At 36.8% G+C, this 16,530-nt stretch overlaps 1 protein-coding gene across 3 annotated transcripts; it reads right to left on the bottom strand.

The window, feature by feature from the left end:
- Window positions 1-63: 63 nt before the first annotated feature.
- Window positions 64-16,105, bottom strand: aftphb (aftiphilin b). Of its 3 annotated transcripts, none has more exons than XR_013817819.1 (10): window positions 15,915-16,105; window positions 7,054-8,455; window positions 6,749-6,900; window positions 6,348-6,468; window positions 6,134-6,190; window positions 5,586-5,684; window positions 5,390-5,420; window positions 1,522-1,645; window positions 808-1,360; window positions 64-631 (listed from the first exon to the last, which is right to left on the bottom strand). XR_013817819.1 is itself a non-coding variant. In XM_079833906.1 (9 exons), the coding sequence occupies exons 2-9, from the start codon at window positions 8,413-8,415 to the stop codon at window positions 1,228-1,230; spliced, it is 2,079 nt and encodes a 692-aa protein (XP_079690032.1). In that variant the 5' UTR covers window positions 8,416-8,455; window positions 15,915-16,105; the 3' UTR covers window positions 64-1,227. The 3 variants fall into 3 exon arrangements, 1 of the variants encoding a protein (XP_079690032.1); XR_013817820.1 differs by having other exon boundaries at window positions 65-650; window positions 1,020-1,360; XM_079833906.1 differs by having other exon boundaries at window positions 64-1,360.
- Window positions 16,106-16,530: the final 425 nt, after the last annotated feature.

Here is a 16,530-nt window from a genome sequence, read left to right as displayed (position 1 = left end):
AGATTGTCTAGCACAAACAGTATCCGAGCAAATCTTATACAATGAAACCATATAAAAAAGAATAACTGGTTTATCTGCCTTTTTTATTGTTAAACTTCAAAATACACATTTACAACAGAAGACAAAGACACAAATTCCTTTATACACTCTTTTCCACAGGAACAGTGCACACTATTTCCATCTTTTCTTTAAGACATCATAGCACTGCTGTCATATTCATATAATATCAGATTGTGCAAAAGATCCACCTTAAAAATAATACAGTGACAAGACATTAATAAGACAAACAACCAAATCACAAATAAAAAAGCAGACAGAAATATAAGCAGCTCCCTTATTGAAATTCTAAAAATTAAATGATAATATCATATTTTCTCGTGTGCTTGTCAGTTGTGGGAAAATAAATTAAATAAAACAACTAAAGGCAGAAAAGAAAGGATGTAAGAAGATGCTATACTAAATTAACAAGAGCATAAAAATGGTAACAAGTGAGTTAAAGGAAGCTCTGAGCTTAAAGACATTTAAAACAATACAGAAAATCATTAATGTATGTGCGTGTGTGTGTGTGCATGTATGTATATATTTATATAGCAACCAGGGGTCAGTATTCACTTACATGAGGGATGGGCAACTTCGGTCCAAGAGGGCCACTTCCTGCTGTGTTTCGCTTCAACCCTGATAAAAAGCTTTCTATGAATCCTGAAGACATTGATTAGCTTGTTCTGGTGTTTTTGATTAGAGTTGGAGCTAAACTCTGCAGAGCAGTGGCCCTCCAGGACCGAAGTTACCCATTCCTGATGGCTCTGCCTGGTTTCAAGTAGTAAAATGTGCAATTCTGCATTTCACCTCATTGAGTGAAAAGTACTCACATTTTCACAAACACTCAAAAATAAAATCATAACAAAAACACATTTATCAGACATAAAAGGTGAATATGCTAAATACTGTGTATAAAAGACAGAAGTTAAGTCTTTCCTGCTGTAAAAAATAAGCAGGAACATTTTCACACATAGTAGGGCGATTCGATCCACTTAAAAACCTATAATAACTGCAGGAGTGAAGAAACAGGGAGCTTTTAAAAGGTCCAGTTATTATATTAAATGTGATTTTTTTGGTGGGGAAGAAACAATGACTTGATCCGTTTTTTTTGTAGCCGTCTATAAACTGATTCAATGAAACCAATGACTTTGAACTCTTTGAAAGGTAATTGGCTGATACCGTGTTTGGTTATATGTGATTGGCTGCCGGAGTTAGAATGGAGGGGAACATTAGAACCCTGGCCTGCATGAAGGACAGGTCAGGGAGAAGAGAGATGACCTTTGCTGCTTCTTCGCTTATCTTTTCATCTTTTTCTGGCCTCCTGTCAAACACACACAGAAAGAGCATTTTCTCAGAGAATGTAGAAGAATCGTACCCCATTTGAACCTTTCTAAACCTCTATCTGTAAAGGAGCCATGTAGTTGTGCTCAACATGTTAAGGCATGCTAAAAGTCTGTGTGTTCATGCATGCATATGTCTAACCTGGCTGTTGTTCTGGTTTTCTCCATAGACTCCATGAGTTTTGTAAATGCATCTGTAATGCTGCGACCAGTGGTGTTGTTCTCAATTTTAGCTGTAGTCAGTTCATATAGCTCTGGATCAACACCTAAATAAACAGGAAAAAAAATATTTTAAAAGATTAAAGACACAAATACATTCACAGTTATCATTTTGATTCAAATGCTTAAAACTTACAGTTCATCATACGACTGTGAAACTACACAAACAGGATCTTAGGTACAGTAGAAAAACTTAAAAAATAATAATATAAAAGGTCATGCAAGACTATTATTTTCTTAGTAAGAATTTCCCAGACAAATAGAAGCAAATCACTCTCAATAGTGCATTAGATAAAAGGCAGAAAAACAGAGATACTCACACTGGCAGATACTGTAAGCAAGTCCAGAGAGAGGAAATCAGGGACAGAACACTAGAGTACAAACAAATGCTAAAGACGACAAGCTTCCCTAAAATTTGATTTTGAAATCACAGTAACAAGGGAAAAGGAAGGAAAGAAGGTTTCACAGCAAGCCAGTCACTTCACCGAGATGAACCCTTTCTGTTCTGACCTGGTAGCGGAGTGTCAGCTTCACTATCTGAGCTACATACATCCACAGGCCCAAAATAATCCAAATTTAGCCCTGAGATTCCACCATCTTGTGCTTCACATGAGAGCCACAGCAATGACAGCAAAACAGGGAGGTTTAGGGTGTTGTTGTTAGTAGTTCAGGATATTCACAATATATTAACAGACGTATATACGCTACTGTTAAAAAGTTTGGGGCCTTATTAATACTTTTATTCAGCAAGGGTGTGTTCAATTGATCAAAAATTACAGTAAAGACTTTTTCATTGGAACAAAAGATTTCTATTTCAAATAAATGCTGTTCTTTTAAACTTTCTATTTATCAAAGAATCTAGAAAAAAGTTAAGATTCCCACAAAAATATTAAGCAGAACAACTGTTTTCAACACTGATAATGATAAGAAATGTTACTTAAGCAGCAAATTCAAATGATTTCTGAAGGATCGTGTGACACTAAAGACTGGAATATTTGATGCTGAAATTCAGTTTTGCCATCACAGGAATAAATGACATTTTAAAATGATTATATTATTATTAGGGCTGTCAAAAGATTAATCGCGATTAATCGCATCCAAAATAAAAGTTTGTGTTTACATAATACATGTGTATGTACTCTGTTAATTATTATTTATATATAAATACACACACATTCATGTATATATTTAAGAAATATTTGCATGTATATACTGTATTTACATTTATATAATCTATAATATATATAAATATAAATGTTTTATATATAAAAATATTTTTTTTTCTTAAATATATACATGCTTGTGTGTGTATTTATATATAAATAATAATTAACTGAGGACACACACATATTATGTAAACACAAACTTTTATTTTGGATGCGATTAATCGCGATTAATCTTTTGACAGCCCTAATTATTATTATATAAAACGTTATTTTATAATGGTAATAATTTTTCACAATATCACTTGATATTTTAAATAGATTCAGCCTTTGTGTGCAAATCTTACAGACCCCAATCTTTTGAACGGTACAGTGCACATGTGTAACAGCATGTAAAGAAAAAGGCACATCAGCACAAAGGAAATTGTATTAGGAGTGACGAAGCAGGTAAAGATAAGACAGGAGATGAAAGCAAGAGATTAAACAGAATAGAGAAACTATAGTCATACTGCAGTATAATATATTTATTGACAGATTTAATAAAGATTTGGTTCAGCATAACTGGAAAAAAATACTATCCGGAAAAAGAGCTCAAGGTTGACAATTTTGGTTATAGGAATTTTCTTCATACAATTTAATTTTGGCATTTGTGGCATAATGCTAATGATCACTGAAAATATTTGACTTATCCCTCAATATAAAAAAGCAAACCATCAAGGCAATTGCAATAGAAGGAAGGAAGCCTTAAAAAACAGTGTCTAAAAACAAAATATAAACACAATTTCGCTTTTTTCAGCAAAAGATAAAATAAGAAAGGACGAGTTGAAATTATTTTCTGTGGTAATCAACTGTAACTGTCAATATTATGCCGCAAATTCTGTTGACTGAACTTGTATTGAACCCAGAATATCCCCTTAAGATTGAGAAAAAGCGGTATATCACAGTTTGCAAGTTAAGTTGGTCTACAAAGTGCATAAATGAAGGTTTCACTGCCAGTCACAGTGGGTTTTGAGAACGCAAGGAAAGAAGGAAAAACTGAATTATACATAAACATAGACTGTATAACATAAATCACCACCTTATTAAACCTTAAAACAGCTTCTGTTGTAGCATCTGTATGTAAATCTTTGAAAATGTGGTGGTGTTTCCTCTTTAATTTTAGCCAAGGCGTGCTATGGCTTCAAGTAAGCACCAGCAGTAAGGTCAGCTATTCCAAAAAAGATCTATTTTTAGTCAAACCTGAGAGTAGCTGGTGCACAGGGACTAAATCGGTTGTACATTTGACAACACAACTGAGAACATATTTAATATTGGGTATAGTCCTCTTTAAGTTAAGTCTTGCATATATTGGCAAGGTAATAAACAACTGAATATGAAGCTGCATACTAATAATCTGAGGTAGTACACTTCATCCTCTGTGTATACAAGCGTGGACCACATAGTGACATGGGCCTGGGGGGTATTCCAGAAAGCAGGTTGTGTGACATACCTGGATATATGTTTAAGAGTAAGTAAGCAGATAACCTTAACTTTCGGTTCCAAAAACCGAGGTAACTTTCAGGGTATGAAAGTAGCCATAGCAACTCACTTTCTAAACATAACCTGATCCAGAACAGATTATGTTCCAGGGTTAGTTTGCTTAAGAGGCATTCAGATGTGCGTTATATAATTAATATAGTTATATTAGTATAACCAAATTTGTTATATAGTTACAGTTATATAATATACAATATTATATATTCATTCTAAAGCACTGTTATAACAAGGTAATGTTTAAATGTTAATTCAATTCAAATATATTTATTATTTATTTTATTGTCATCTCACACATGGATCTGCATTCAATTAATTATCATCAAACAAACAATATAATCCTTATTCTCAGTGAATAAAGATTACTTATTAAACGAAGAGAATGAAAAAATTATTGCACAACCACCAAATAGGTGGCGATGAACACTAAGTAGGTTATGTAAATGAATCTTGTGAATCATCGATTCGTCGCTCTGTTGAGAATGTCTTGTGTGTTCATGGTTAACATACTCTGGGTTGGCAGAAAGTTTTTGGAACCAGCATACCTCGAGTAAGCAAGGTTTGGGTTAATCAACCGAGAGTTCAAGGTATATGTGACGGTAAGTTAACCTTGCTTTCTGGAATACCCCCCCCTGGACTTTCAGATGCAGAACAAGAGGGGAGAGAGGCAAGATGTAAACACAAACTAATATATCAAAGGGGAACTGAGATGAACTGATTTGTATATTTGATGACTGAATAGTGTTTCACTTTTGAGCAAAAGAAGAAAGACAAACAACTGAAAAAAAAAAAAAAAGAGTTTCCCGTTCTTTGGATCATAAATAAAATGTACTTCTCAAAATGTTCTGCTAATGCTAGTTAAGTGTTAAATAAACACTGATAAAACAAGCATACAGGAGAGAAACTTTCCTAAATGGTGTGTGAATTGTGAAGGGAACAGGAAGTTTGAAAAATGGAGAAGAGTGTCGTGAGAGAGAAAGGAAGTGCTCAGACAGGGATGAGAAGCGAGGCAGCATCAGGAGTAGGATTTCTGCCGTGAGTGGCGAGTGGCTTTTTCTTGAACTCTAGAGAAGGAGGCACGGCGAAAAGACGTACCGTCAATACTAATGGCCAAAGAGGACGCCATCTGCAGCACAACAAATGTAGTTTAGCAAGCATACAAAGTACTTTTCAATCAACTTTTAAGTGTGACAGAATATCCAAGAATTACAGAAAGATGATTAGATCCCTAATATATCTGTATCTTTATATCTAGATAACTAATATCTATGTGTATGTCTGCACTTCTCACCTGAGTGCATAGAATATTTCCACTCTCCACAGGAGCAGAAGGGGAAAGTGCAGGGGAGGCTGGAGATTTTTGAGACTCTTTGGTGGGTTCCAGCATTCCCTGAGAAGAACGGACAGATGTTTGGTGAAAACAAAAACCATAAAAAAGGTTGATATACACTACCGTTTTGAAAATTATTAATACATTTATTAACCAACAATCCATTAAATTGATCAAAAGGCAGTAAAGACAATTATAATGTTCTAAATTCACCATTTCATTTGAACTTTCTATTCATAAAACAATCCTGAAAAATTTAATCTGGATTTTCATAAAAACATTAAGCAGCACAACTGATAGTGTGAAATGCTTCATGAGCAGCAAATCATCATATTAGAATGATTTCTGAAGAATCATGTGACACTGAAGACTGGAGTAATGATGCTGAAAATTCAGCTTTGCCATCACAGGGATAAATTACATTTTAAAATATGTTAACATAGGGAACGGTTATTGTAAACTGTGATAATATTTTACAATATTATGTTTTCAGGGTTTACTTCACTCACCAGTCCGGCAGCAAACATAGGCACGATCACTGGCTGCTGCTTGTCTCCAGTGAACAACTATTAGAGGAATATGAAAAAAAAATGTATCAAGTCAAATCAAATAAAATAGTAAAAAAAAGTTAGTGCAGATTAGTCAGCATTAAACCCTGTGTGACTGTCTGTTTATCAGTGTTTACTAACTAGAAATATGAGGTATGTACTTTCAAGAACTCACAATATTCCTGATTCCTAGGCAATCCAGAAGAATTCTGTTGCTATGGGAACCTGCCCACTTGAATTTAAGGCCATGACTGCTATGGATCTCCTGAAGGTGGCGCCACAAGGCCAATGAATGCCTGCAGAAAGAAAAATGAATCAAGACCTTTCTCTGGAGCTAGCCAAAACAAACACACAGGATATATTTAAACACTAGCCATGGATGGAGCTCCTATTAAGTTTAAAATAAGAAATAAAGTCACATTGTGACATATGAACTCACAATTAGAACAAATAAAGTCACAATTGTGAGATATAAAGACTTTTTTCTACATCGAGGATAGGTTTTCATACTAGCGAGCCCAAATATGCGACTATATTCTGGAGTGCAAAAAAAATCAGTCAAGATGAGGCTCTTACTCCAGTGCCAAAAAGCTGCTTGGATCGCCTTGCTCCTGAGGATCCTGAGCCTGCAGGAATTTGTGGAGGGGCAGGACCTCAGTGACCTCAGGATGGATGTCTGAAGGGAAGGCGGTTCTGAAGAGATGCTGTAATTTGCAGCTGAACTCACCCTGTGAGATGAAAACTCAGGTTGCAGTTCATCTAAACTTTTTACATGCAATTATATGGTTTGATTTCAACCAGACTAAATTCTATAATCAAACTGCAATTCATTTGAACAAAAATGAATTTCATGACTCGTGATTAAAATCTAAATGACTCACAGTGCTACCCTGGAGGTCACTACTAGAGGGCGCTGTTGAAGTCTCAACATCTTGTTCTTTTTTACCCAGGTAAGTACTCTGTTCCTCCCCAAATGTGGCCCATGAATCCTGATTCTCTTCCGTGCCTTCATGCAGTCCAAATGCAGTCCAGTTGTCCTGCCCTCCCACTTCCACTCCACCAAATGGAGCAGCACTAAAGTCGGCAAAACTGTCACTGGGAGGCAACTCCGAACAAAATGCTCCTTCATCACATGCTGCTTCCTCAGCCAGCTCATCGTCCTCCTTGAAGTCCTTCAGGGTGTCTGGGTCACCAAACTCATCATCTGTTGAGCACCTGGACATTGCCGTGACAAATTCAGGAAATCCTTCCTGTGTTATAGATTCAGTCCGGCTGAAGTCTGCAAAACCCTGAGTTACATCTCTGAAATCACCAAAATCCTCGTCGGCCGTGGGGTCTGCGGGTAACTCAATGTCCTCATCTTCTTCCACCTCTTCCTTTGCAAATGATACATGAATTTCCCTTGTGTCTCCACTTAGCTGTGTGTCAGAGATTATATCCACGTCCATGGAGGGTGCCGCCTCTGCTTCAGTTAGGTCATCACAGTCCGCAGACCCGTCCAGACAGCCTGTGTGAGCACAAACAACAAAGTTCTCCCTTTGTTTATGCTCACCTTCAGTTTCTTGTGTATCTTTACAACTTAACAACTGGGAGTTGCCACATAGTCTCACTTCTGTCTCTCCAGGTTCAAATGCTTCTTTATGGGATGAGTGATTGTTTGAGTCTTTCAGGTTGTCCGTTTGGTTAATTAACTGGTTTCTGTCTAACACATCAGCTACGTTGATGTCCAGTCCAGAGTGTACTTCAATGTCGGTGCTTTGTAAGCAGGTGGGAAGAGCTCTGTCCTGCTCAGAATTTGCACAAGACTCACTGTATCCGTTACTGAGGATGTGTCCATCGCCTGTGCTGTTGATTTGGACATCAGGAAGTATTGAGGGCGAGTTCTGATCATGTTCAGCAGAGGGCACCCTCTGATTGATGGACGCCAAATTTGTGACATTCTCGACACTGCTAATTGATTCTCCTACCATTTTCCTCTCGTTAGTCCATGCACTCTTCTCCGATACAACAACATTTTGGATGGATTTGATGTACAGGTCAGGTGGAGATTCCTCCAGCGCATTTGATTGGTTGAATGTTGTAGGCGTGTCGATGTCTGAGAAGCTGATACTGGACGTCACTCCTCCGCCATCAAAACCCCCAAACTCACCAAACTCACCAAACTCATCCTCCTCTTCTTCCTCTCCAGCCTCATCCAGTGGAGGGGGAGAAGAAGAGTACAGACGGATGACATCGGGCTCCATGGTCCTCTTGCGCCACCTGCGGCCACATGCACACACACCCCTAAAGAAAAAAAGACAATTATAGAAAACATGGGAATGTTTTATTATCATTATTTATCAAGAACAAAATGTGAAAAAAATCAGCTTTCATTCAGAAAAAAATATGAAATGAAAAATACCAAATGACCTCACTTAAGCCGACACAATCATCTCTTTTGATTGGCATAGACACATATCTTAGTAGATATTATTATTAGACATTTATACACGTTTGCACCATGAAATGCTCAAGGCAAATAATAAAGCAGCCAAATTCACTAGCACCAAACATTTAAATTTAAAAACAAACATTTAGATTCAAATAGTTTTAACTGTATCAGCTCTCACGTTTCTTTTCCGCATCTGAATTTATTTAATACTTATAACAGTGCACTACTTGGCAGTAGGTTTAGTAGTATATTTTAAACTAAAAAGCAAGAATAATACAAAAGTAAAATACATGTGACAAGCTTCAGGCTAAAGTAGTCAGCATTGCTAGATCAGAGAGCAGCCCATTCATTATTTACCAGCACTTTAGATGCAACCCCCTTCATTCATGGGCTAAATCTAGGGCACAGTTTAAAGAAAGCTGAAAAGAGTAACACTTCTTAGCTTGTGCACAAGCAGCAAAATGACCTGCAATCATTGACTAGTTCTCAAACCTCAAAGGTTTGGACAGGTCTCACATGATGCTGGTTAAAGTAACAACAGCTACTAATATTTAACTGTTTGTCTACAGACTCATTAACCTGGTGTAGAGTACAACGGTGATGCAATAATGAAAATCAATAATAGTGGTCATATGAAAATTCACTTTTCCCTCATGTTTCTTGATTCTAGAAGTTTCTGACAGCATACAATACCATTCTGGAGAATTTTGTGTTTTTAACATTGTTGCAACAGATTGGTTCCCATTTGAGGAGGCAACTCTAGTTGTTTAAAGAGTCTGCAGATTATGGGCAGTCTGAGTGGACAGATTTCACAGATAAATCGCATAGTGTACGATGATTTTTAGCATCAGACTACAGCTATGATTCCATCCAAAGTTGCGAATTTAACTCGTGCACAAAATGGGAACATTGCATATGCAAATGAAGTATTTCCATCCTATGAGTCGAAGAGAACAAAATTCTCATCTCCTGATAAACTGGCGCTAAATATCACTTAAAAAGTAGGAGAAGCCACCGTAATATAATCGTTTTTGTATATAATAAATTACTTGCATCTCAGAGCATGCAGACAAAACAGGTGTTTGGGAACGCAGTCGTGCAATTATACTGAACCACTTTGAAGACAGACTTTGCTCAGGCAGTTCAGAAAACAGCATTTCAGATGCTGTGCAAAAAATATTTTTTATGGTATTGAAAGGTTGGATTCTGAGATTCACTGCCGCTTAAATATATATCCTAATTAAATTTATAATCAAAGCCTCAATCAATATTTATCCTCCTATATAATTAATATGATTTTAATTATTCTTTCCAGTTATGATTTTGCTTAAATCAAGAGAACCACTGATTGTTTCTTCCTTTATATTTTCTAAAGTTTATTTTTGGTCTCTGAGTGGTGACCGAGGGTCTGACCTAGGGATGTGTGATGTTTCGTCAAAACGCTTGATTTCAGAACATGCTGTCGTGTGTTTGGATTTTGGAGGCATCACACTCCTCGAACTCGACAGGAGTGCAGTAACAGTGATTGCTCATTTAGCTCGGCTTCCAGAGATGAAATATAGATTTGTCTTTCATTTTATATTATATTTCCATTTACTGAAACCCTAAAGAATTGAATGAATATGGCCTGTACTACTGTCTGTACCTCTCACTGAGAGAGAAGCACATGTTATCAGTATGTTATGGAAAACTTTTTCTGGTTTGGACCAGAGCTCAACTCCAACCTTGGAGAGACTGTGTATCGGTGTATGTGCGCTGTATTCCGTGTTACAGATCAGTATTGGAGGTGGATTACGGGCATCCTTAGAGCTGGCGCCTGCTCCAGAGTCTAGAAGGTCATTACGTGCCTAATTCCGGGGTGAAAGCGTCAACAAGTGATAGATGTACACGTGAATCTTATTAACTGACGATGTGTGGAAATTTACCATGACTGTCCATTTTCTCTGAGCCAATCAGAATCATCCACCTGGCAGTAATGACGTGGCTAGACCTTGAAAACAGTATAACTGTTGAGATATTGTATGTACGAGAGGCTGGTAGAGGGAGCGCGGCCTACGAACTCCTTGAGAGACTTGAAGCTGGCTTCTGCTGATGAAACTGCAAACTATTCTTCAGTAAATTTCTCTTTCATTAATTACACTCCTGACTCTAGTCTAGGTCTTCCTTTTTCACTACTGGTCCTAGGTCCTAAACTGTTACCCCAACAGTATATCCCAAAAGGTGCATAAAAATAGGTGGGTGGAAACAGACCTTAAGATTCTATTTAGTTGAAGGATTTCAACCTTTTTTGATCATTTGACCTGATTTTAGAACACACATCGTTGCGCATGTTTCTCCTTGAGTTTGTTGTGTTCAGAACGACTTGTTGTTGTGACTGGTAGTGTCACCATTTGCAAATTTGGCAAAAGTATGATGCAATGCCATGTGATCTATTCCAGCCTTTACTGATGCACTTAGTTCAGTGGAATTACTGTAATAATATAATAATTACAAATAACTTAATAAAGCAGGATTTCCACAGTCATGTACAACCTTGAAAAAAAAAAATCTAAATTGTGATGGGAATGGGCTTGAATAAATTCTTAAACATTATGGGAAAAAGTGATTGAAATTACTATAGTGAATTAATGTGTTTCCTATTTTTGCAATGAGTTCATCTTTTATATATATATATACGAATGGCTTCATCACTCTGTCTCCTCTCCATCAATCAGCTGGTGTGTGGTTGGCGTTCTGGCGCAATATGGCTGCCGTTGCATCATCCAGGTGGATGCTGTACATTGGTGGTGGATGAGGAGATTCCCCCCTTCTATGTAAAAGCCCTTTGAGTGCCTAGAAAAGCGCTATATAAATGTAACAAATTATTATTATTAAAGGTGTCATTGACTGGCTTTTTACATTTTTTATACTGTTGTCTGAGGTCTACTTGTGACGTTCGCATTGTTTTTACATTCAAAAACATGATAAGTAATACGCTATTTTCTGCCCTGGTAATGAGCCTCTCTCAAGAAATGCTCCGTTTTTATGGGCGTACCGCATTGAAGACTTGGAAGTAAACGCCCACTGCTATGATTGGATAAGATTTTCATATTTAATGAGCTTCGGCTCCCGGAATGATTCGTCCCACAGGGCGCACACGCGTGCCAAGTACGTTGCAGACAGCATGATCAAAACTTCCGCGACTGTATTTTTCCTTCAAGTATCAAGTCAAGAGAGTGAACAACACACATCAAGAAAGGAATGTTATTCACTATTTAAGATGATATGTATTGGTAGCCCGTCTGGAAAACACATAGCCCCGGGACGTTGGGCTTTGCGAGCCCTGTGACAGTGGTAAGTTGTGTTTAATTAGACATGTACACAATGTAACATTGTATTTGATCTGTAACAGTGCAATACTATCACATAAAATTTTTTTTTTTTACTCACATAAGTTTGTTGCTTCATTCATTCATGTAATCTCATCCTGTCTACAAATCCAGTCTCTTGTTTACAAACAAATCCGTGGTGAAATGAACAAACGTGGAATGTCTTCCCCACGTGAGCTGGATATTCATTAAAAATAAAAGTTCAATCACATTTCCAGTATTAGAATCCGAAGGAAGCTTTTGCAGCGACTGTGTTCTTCCACAACCAGGCACAGCGCAATATCTTGCTATCTTCGGTATGTAGCGCGATCAGTTTAGCTCCACGAGTCGGTGGGCGGGGCCACAGAATCAGGCGTACTATTGAGGCGGCGTTTCACCACACTCAGACGTCACAACCGGGCACATTCTGAGATCTCGTGTTTGCTGGGCCTGGTGTCAATAAAAACTTTTTTTTGACTAACAAGGAAGTTTTCAGCTCTGAAATTTACAGGATATTCTTATATCAGGATTAACTTTTATATATCAAAGGCTGAATGAAAAGTTGATTTTTCAATTCATGACCCCTTTAAAAATCCTTGAATGACTAGAAACGTCCTGGAAATGTATTGGTCAAAAAAGGTGTTGGGACCATGTAATAGGTTGAAACTCTGATACTCTGAATGATCTTTTTTTATTTATGTTTTATTTTATTTAGAATAAACATTTAATGTTTCTGTTCCAAACAAACATAGACTAGTTAATCTCTGGACGGTATGCTCAGCAGTCTTTCCAGTTTGATCATGGGGGTAGAAAAATCCCCCCAGACTGGTTTTGTGGATTGTACTGGACAACACAATCCTAGTTATTTTTCATTCAAAAAAACTTTTAAATGGTGGATTAGGCTGGATCTGGAATATTTTTGGATGATTTTCTTTTTCTGTATGATTTTTTTGTCAGTAGATGCATGGAGTTTTGAGTCTGTGCTGTTTGTCTGAGAGCACAAAGGAAGTGGATTGGGTTTCCTCATCAGTTTACACTCCCTTCAAAGAGGACATATCAGCATTTACACAGTGTGCGTGTGCATGTGAGCGTGTCTGCTTGCCTGAGGCAAACTAAATACTCCAGTGTGTGGGCTAGTAGGCAAATCTTTCAAATTATATTGGCCCAAATTCACATCAGTGTACTTTGGTGCTTGTGTAACTGGCTTCTATTATGAAACTTTCAGATTGATTTTCCAGAATCAAAAAGTTTCTGTGCAGATTATGTTTAGGTAAGAGTGCACTTTAAACTCGACTATAAGCCACAGTATATGCTAAAAGGTTTGGGGTCAGTAAGAATGTCTCTTTTTTTGGAAAGAAATTAATACTTTCATTCATCAAGGATGCATTAAATTGATCCAAAGTGACAGTAAAGACATTTATAATTTTACAGAACATAAATAATTACTTACTACTACGCGATAATATTAATAACAATAATGATTATAAACATTAATTTTTTTATTTTTTATTTGAAGGATGATTTCTGATAGACCATGTGACACTGAAGACTAGAGTAATGGCTGCTGAAAATTCCCTCATAGGAATAAATTATTATTATATTTGTGTATATTTTGATAAAAAAATGCAGTCTTGTAGAGCATAAAAATTTTTTTTAACCGAACGGTAGTTTGAACGATAGTGTTTGTCACATGTAAGTATTGTTTAGTTTCATTATCTTATTCCATTTAGTTTCATTGTCACTGACTACATGTACATGGACAGCATTAATTGAATTATTGACCTTGATCTGAATAAGACAATATTCTGATTAAGGTGTCTACATGAGTTGCTTTTAGAATATTCTGTTCATGTTCCCGTTTTACATGTTATAGAACATAGATCGATTAATGGCACACGACAAAGTTCCCTCCAGAATTTCACGTATCAAAATACATTTTGTCTGCGTTATGGTACCATATACAGTTTTGTATGTTTCATATTAAAATTTTACGAAAGCTTCAAGTGCAATTAATTATTTGCCATGCTATACGTGCAAATAGACAAAGCACAGATAAAAATTCTCCAGCAATTGGCCTCCTCTGCCACTACGACAAACTCGGAGGTACTGGATGACAGTACAAAGTAAGGACTGGTGGGAAAGAGTTGCTTGAAGCCAAACCATGCTCTCTTGTTTGCCGTCCAACGGTTGACCACTGCGTGTATGTAATGTATGTATCCTGTCGCAAAATGCGACGACAACTCGTACACGTTAATAGTGTGATCAAGGTGTGTACATGTCTATAATGTAATAATGCACTTCGATAACACGACTAAAATAGGAATACTCCACGTCTTAATTTGTGTTTACTTCGAGTATGACTTTAGCCGGATTATGGTAATTAGAAATCACTGTTTACATGGTGGTTTCTTAATCAGAGTATTGTCTTAATCAAGTTAATATCGGAGTATTTTTGTCCATGTAAACTGCCTGAGTTCTAGTTTGTTTCCATGCTTTCTGATTAGTTACACACTTGTTCCCTGTTTCTGGTAATGATCATCCTCTGTGTATTTAAGCCTTCTGTTTTTATAGTTCTGTGTCTTGCATTAATGTTATACGTGAGTGTGTAGTAAGTGTTCATTAAAGGTTCTTGGTTTTGTTCTGCGTCACGCATCTCTTTATTGTACTTACACGCCAACCATGACAGTATGTAGGTTACTGTGTGACCTAATTTTGTTTTTTCCTCTAGTCAGAATCAGATTACTAACAGTGTCCATTAGATCAGCATGCCTCATCCATGGGATGCTGACTTTAAAGGTTTTGGCTCACATACATTTGTCATTGGAAAAAGGAGTTGTCAGCTGAACCCTGTTTTGTGTTTTAGGGACCACTTAAATGTAATCGAAGGCATTGCATTGATATTAATAACATTAATAACAATTGTTTAAATCTACTAGCTGTGTAAAATATTGCAGATTTTTGCAACTTGAAAGAAAACAGCTTTCATTTTCATAATGGTGACTGCTGTGTTAAGATTTGTCTTCACAGAAATCACACTAGTATAGCTAAAGCCATGTATTATATTATTGACATACTTTTAGCCATACAATGTGGTATTGTGCCATACATCTCTAATTTATTTATTTAATTACATCTAACTACACTGCTGACCCCACTGCTACCCTATAAACTTAATCAAGCCTGTCCCTAACCTTGCATACAACATGAACACAATAAATGCCTTTTTTTTGACACAAGTACAGTAGTCAAAGACACTTTATATAAAGTAGAACCGAAATAGGGATGTTGAGAAGGCAAATTAGGCCATGCATAAATGACAAGTGTCCTGGGTAATGTCACAGAACAGACAAATGACATAATACAAACATCTAGATCCCACTATAAAGCAAATCATGTGGCTTTTGCCCTCCTGCTTCACAGACAGAGATAAACAGACATAAATTGTATATGGATTTAAAAATTGCATAGGCTATGTTATTGACGACTGCTTCTTCTCTGTGGAACACAAAATGAGCTGTTAATCGGATTACAAAAAAAGAAACAATGACAGTAAAAGATGACAGTCACTTTTCTGCATACAACGACACCGAATGACAACGATTTACATTCTGCCAAACATCTTTTGTGTTCCATGTTAAGAAAAATAGTCATACATGTTTAAAACAACACGACGATGAGAAAATAGATGACATATTCCTTTAACTTGCACCTCAACTAGAGGAAATATTTTGCACGAGCTGTCAACGTCTGTTTTGGCATTATGACACGAGACGGCTGTCATCAGCCGGTGTGGTTCCTAATCCACTCAACGCCTCAGAACAACATATCTCAGGACAAAGCTGTAACACTAATGATAAAGTTAGTAAGTTACTGCCATAGACAATGTTACAAAATTGGTCATTAGACGTTTTTGTCGTGTAATCTAAATGGTTTGACAACAGCGAATGCGGCACATTATTCTTACCTTAACTTATCCTCTATGGATGATCATGACGGACTCTCAACCTGTACAGCGAGAGGACATGTATCGTCTCGTCTTGTCTAGGTAAAGTTAAACCGGTTCTCACCGCCAGTTTCTGCGCTCATCCGGAGTTCCGTGTCCAACAATATGCAACCGGAGACCCGGGGACCTTTATTATCGCTCTGCCAGATCACAAAAAGTGTTCTACCGCCCCCTGTCGGTACGGAGCAGAGACACGGCACGTGACAACAATGAATTCTAGATGGAATTTAAAAGAATCATTATATTATGAATTCTTACAGCCTAATAGAATACACAATCGTAGCTGTAAATCATAGCTGGACTCAAAGCACATTCCACACATTCCACGATTAGGGTGCACTTTTGTGAAACATATTTTAAAAACCATGTGAAATTCCATGTGAAACCATTAGTTTTTATATTTTATTAGAAATGAACTTAGCTATTAGCTCGTTTAAAATACATGCCTGTATCACTCCCTTAAAAAAAATTGTCTGTCAAAAAAAAAACCGAATTTTAATAACAGAAAAATAAAATGTCCTTCATTTTATGTAACCCTGTTATGAAAAAAAATTAACATTGCTGAAAATTGTAAACC

Source organism: Gobio gobio (assembly GCF_949357685.1).
Source record: "Gobio gobio genome assembly, chromosome: 13".
NCBI classification, from domain to species: Eukaryota; Metazoa; Chordata; class Actinopteri; order Cypriniformes; family Gobionidae; genus Gobio; species Gobio gobio.
This window is presented reverse-complemented; position numbering and strand designations above follow the sequence as displayed.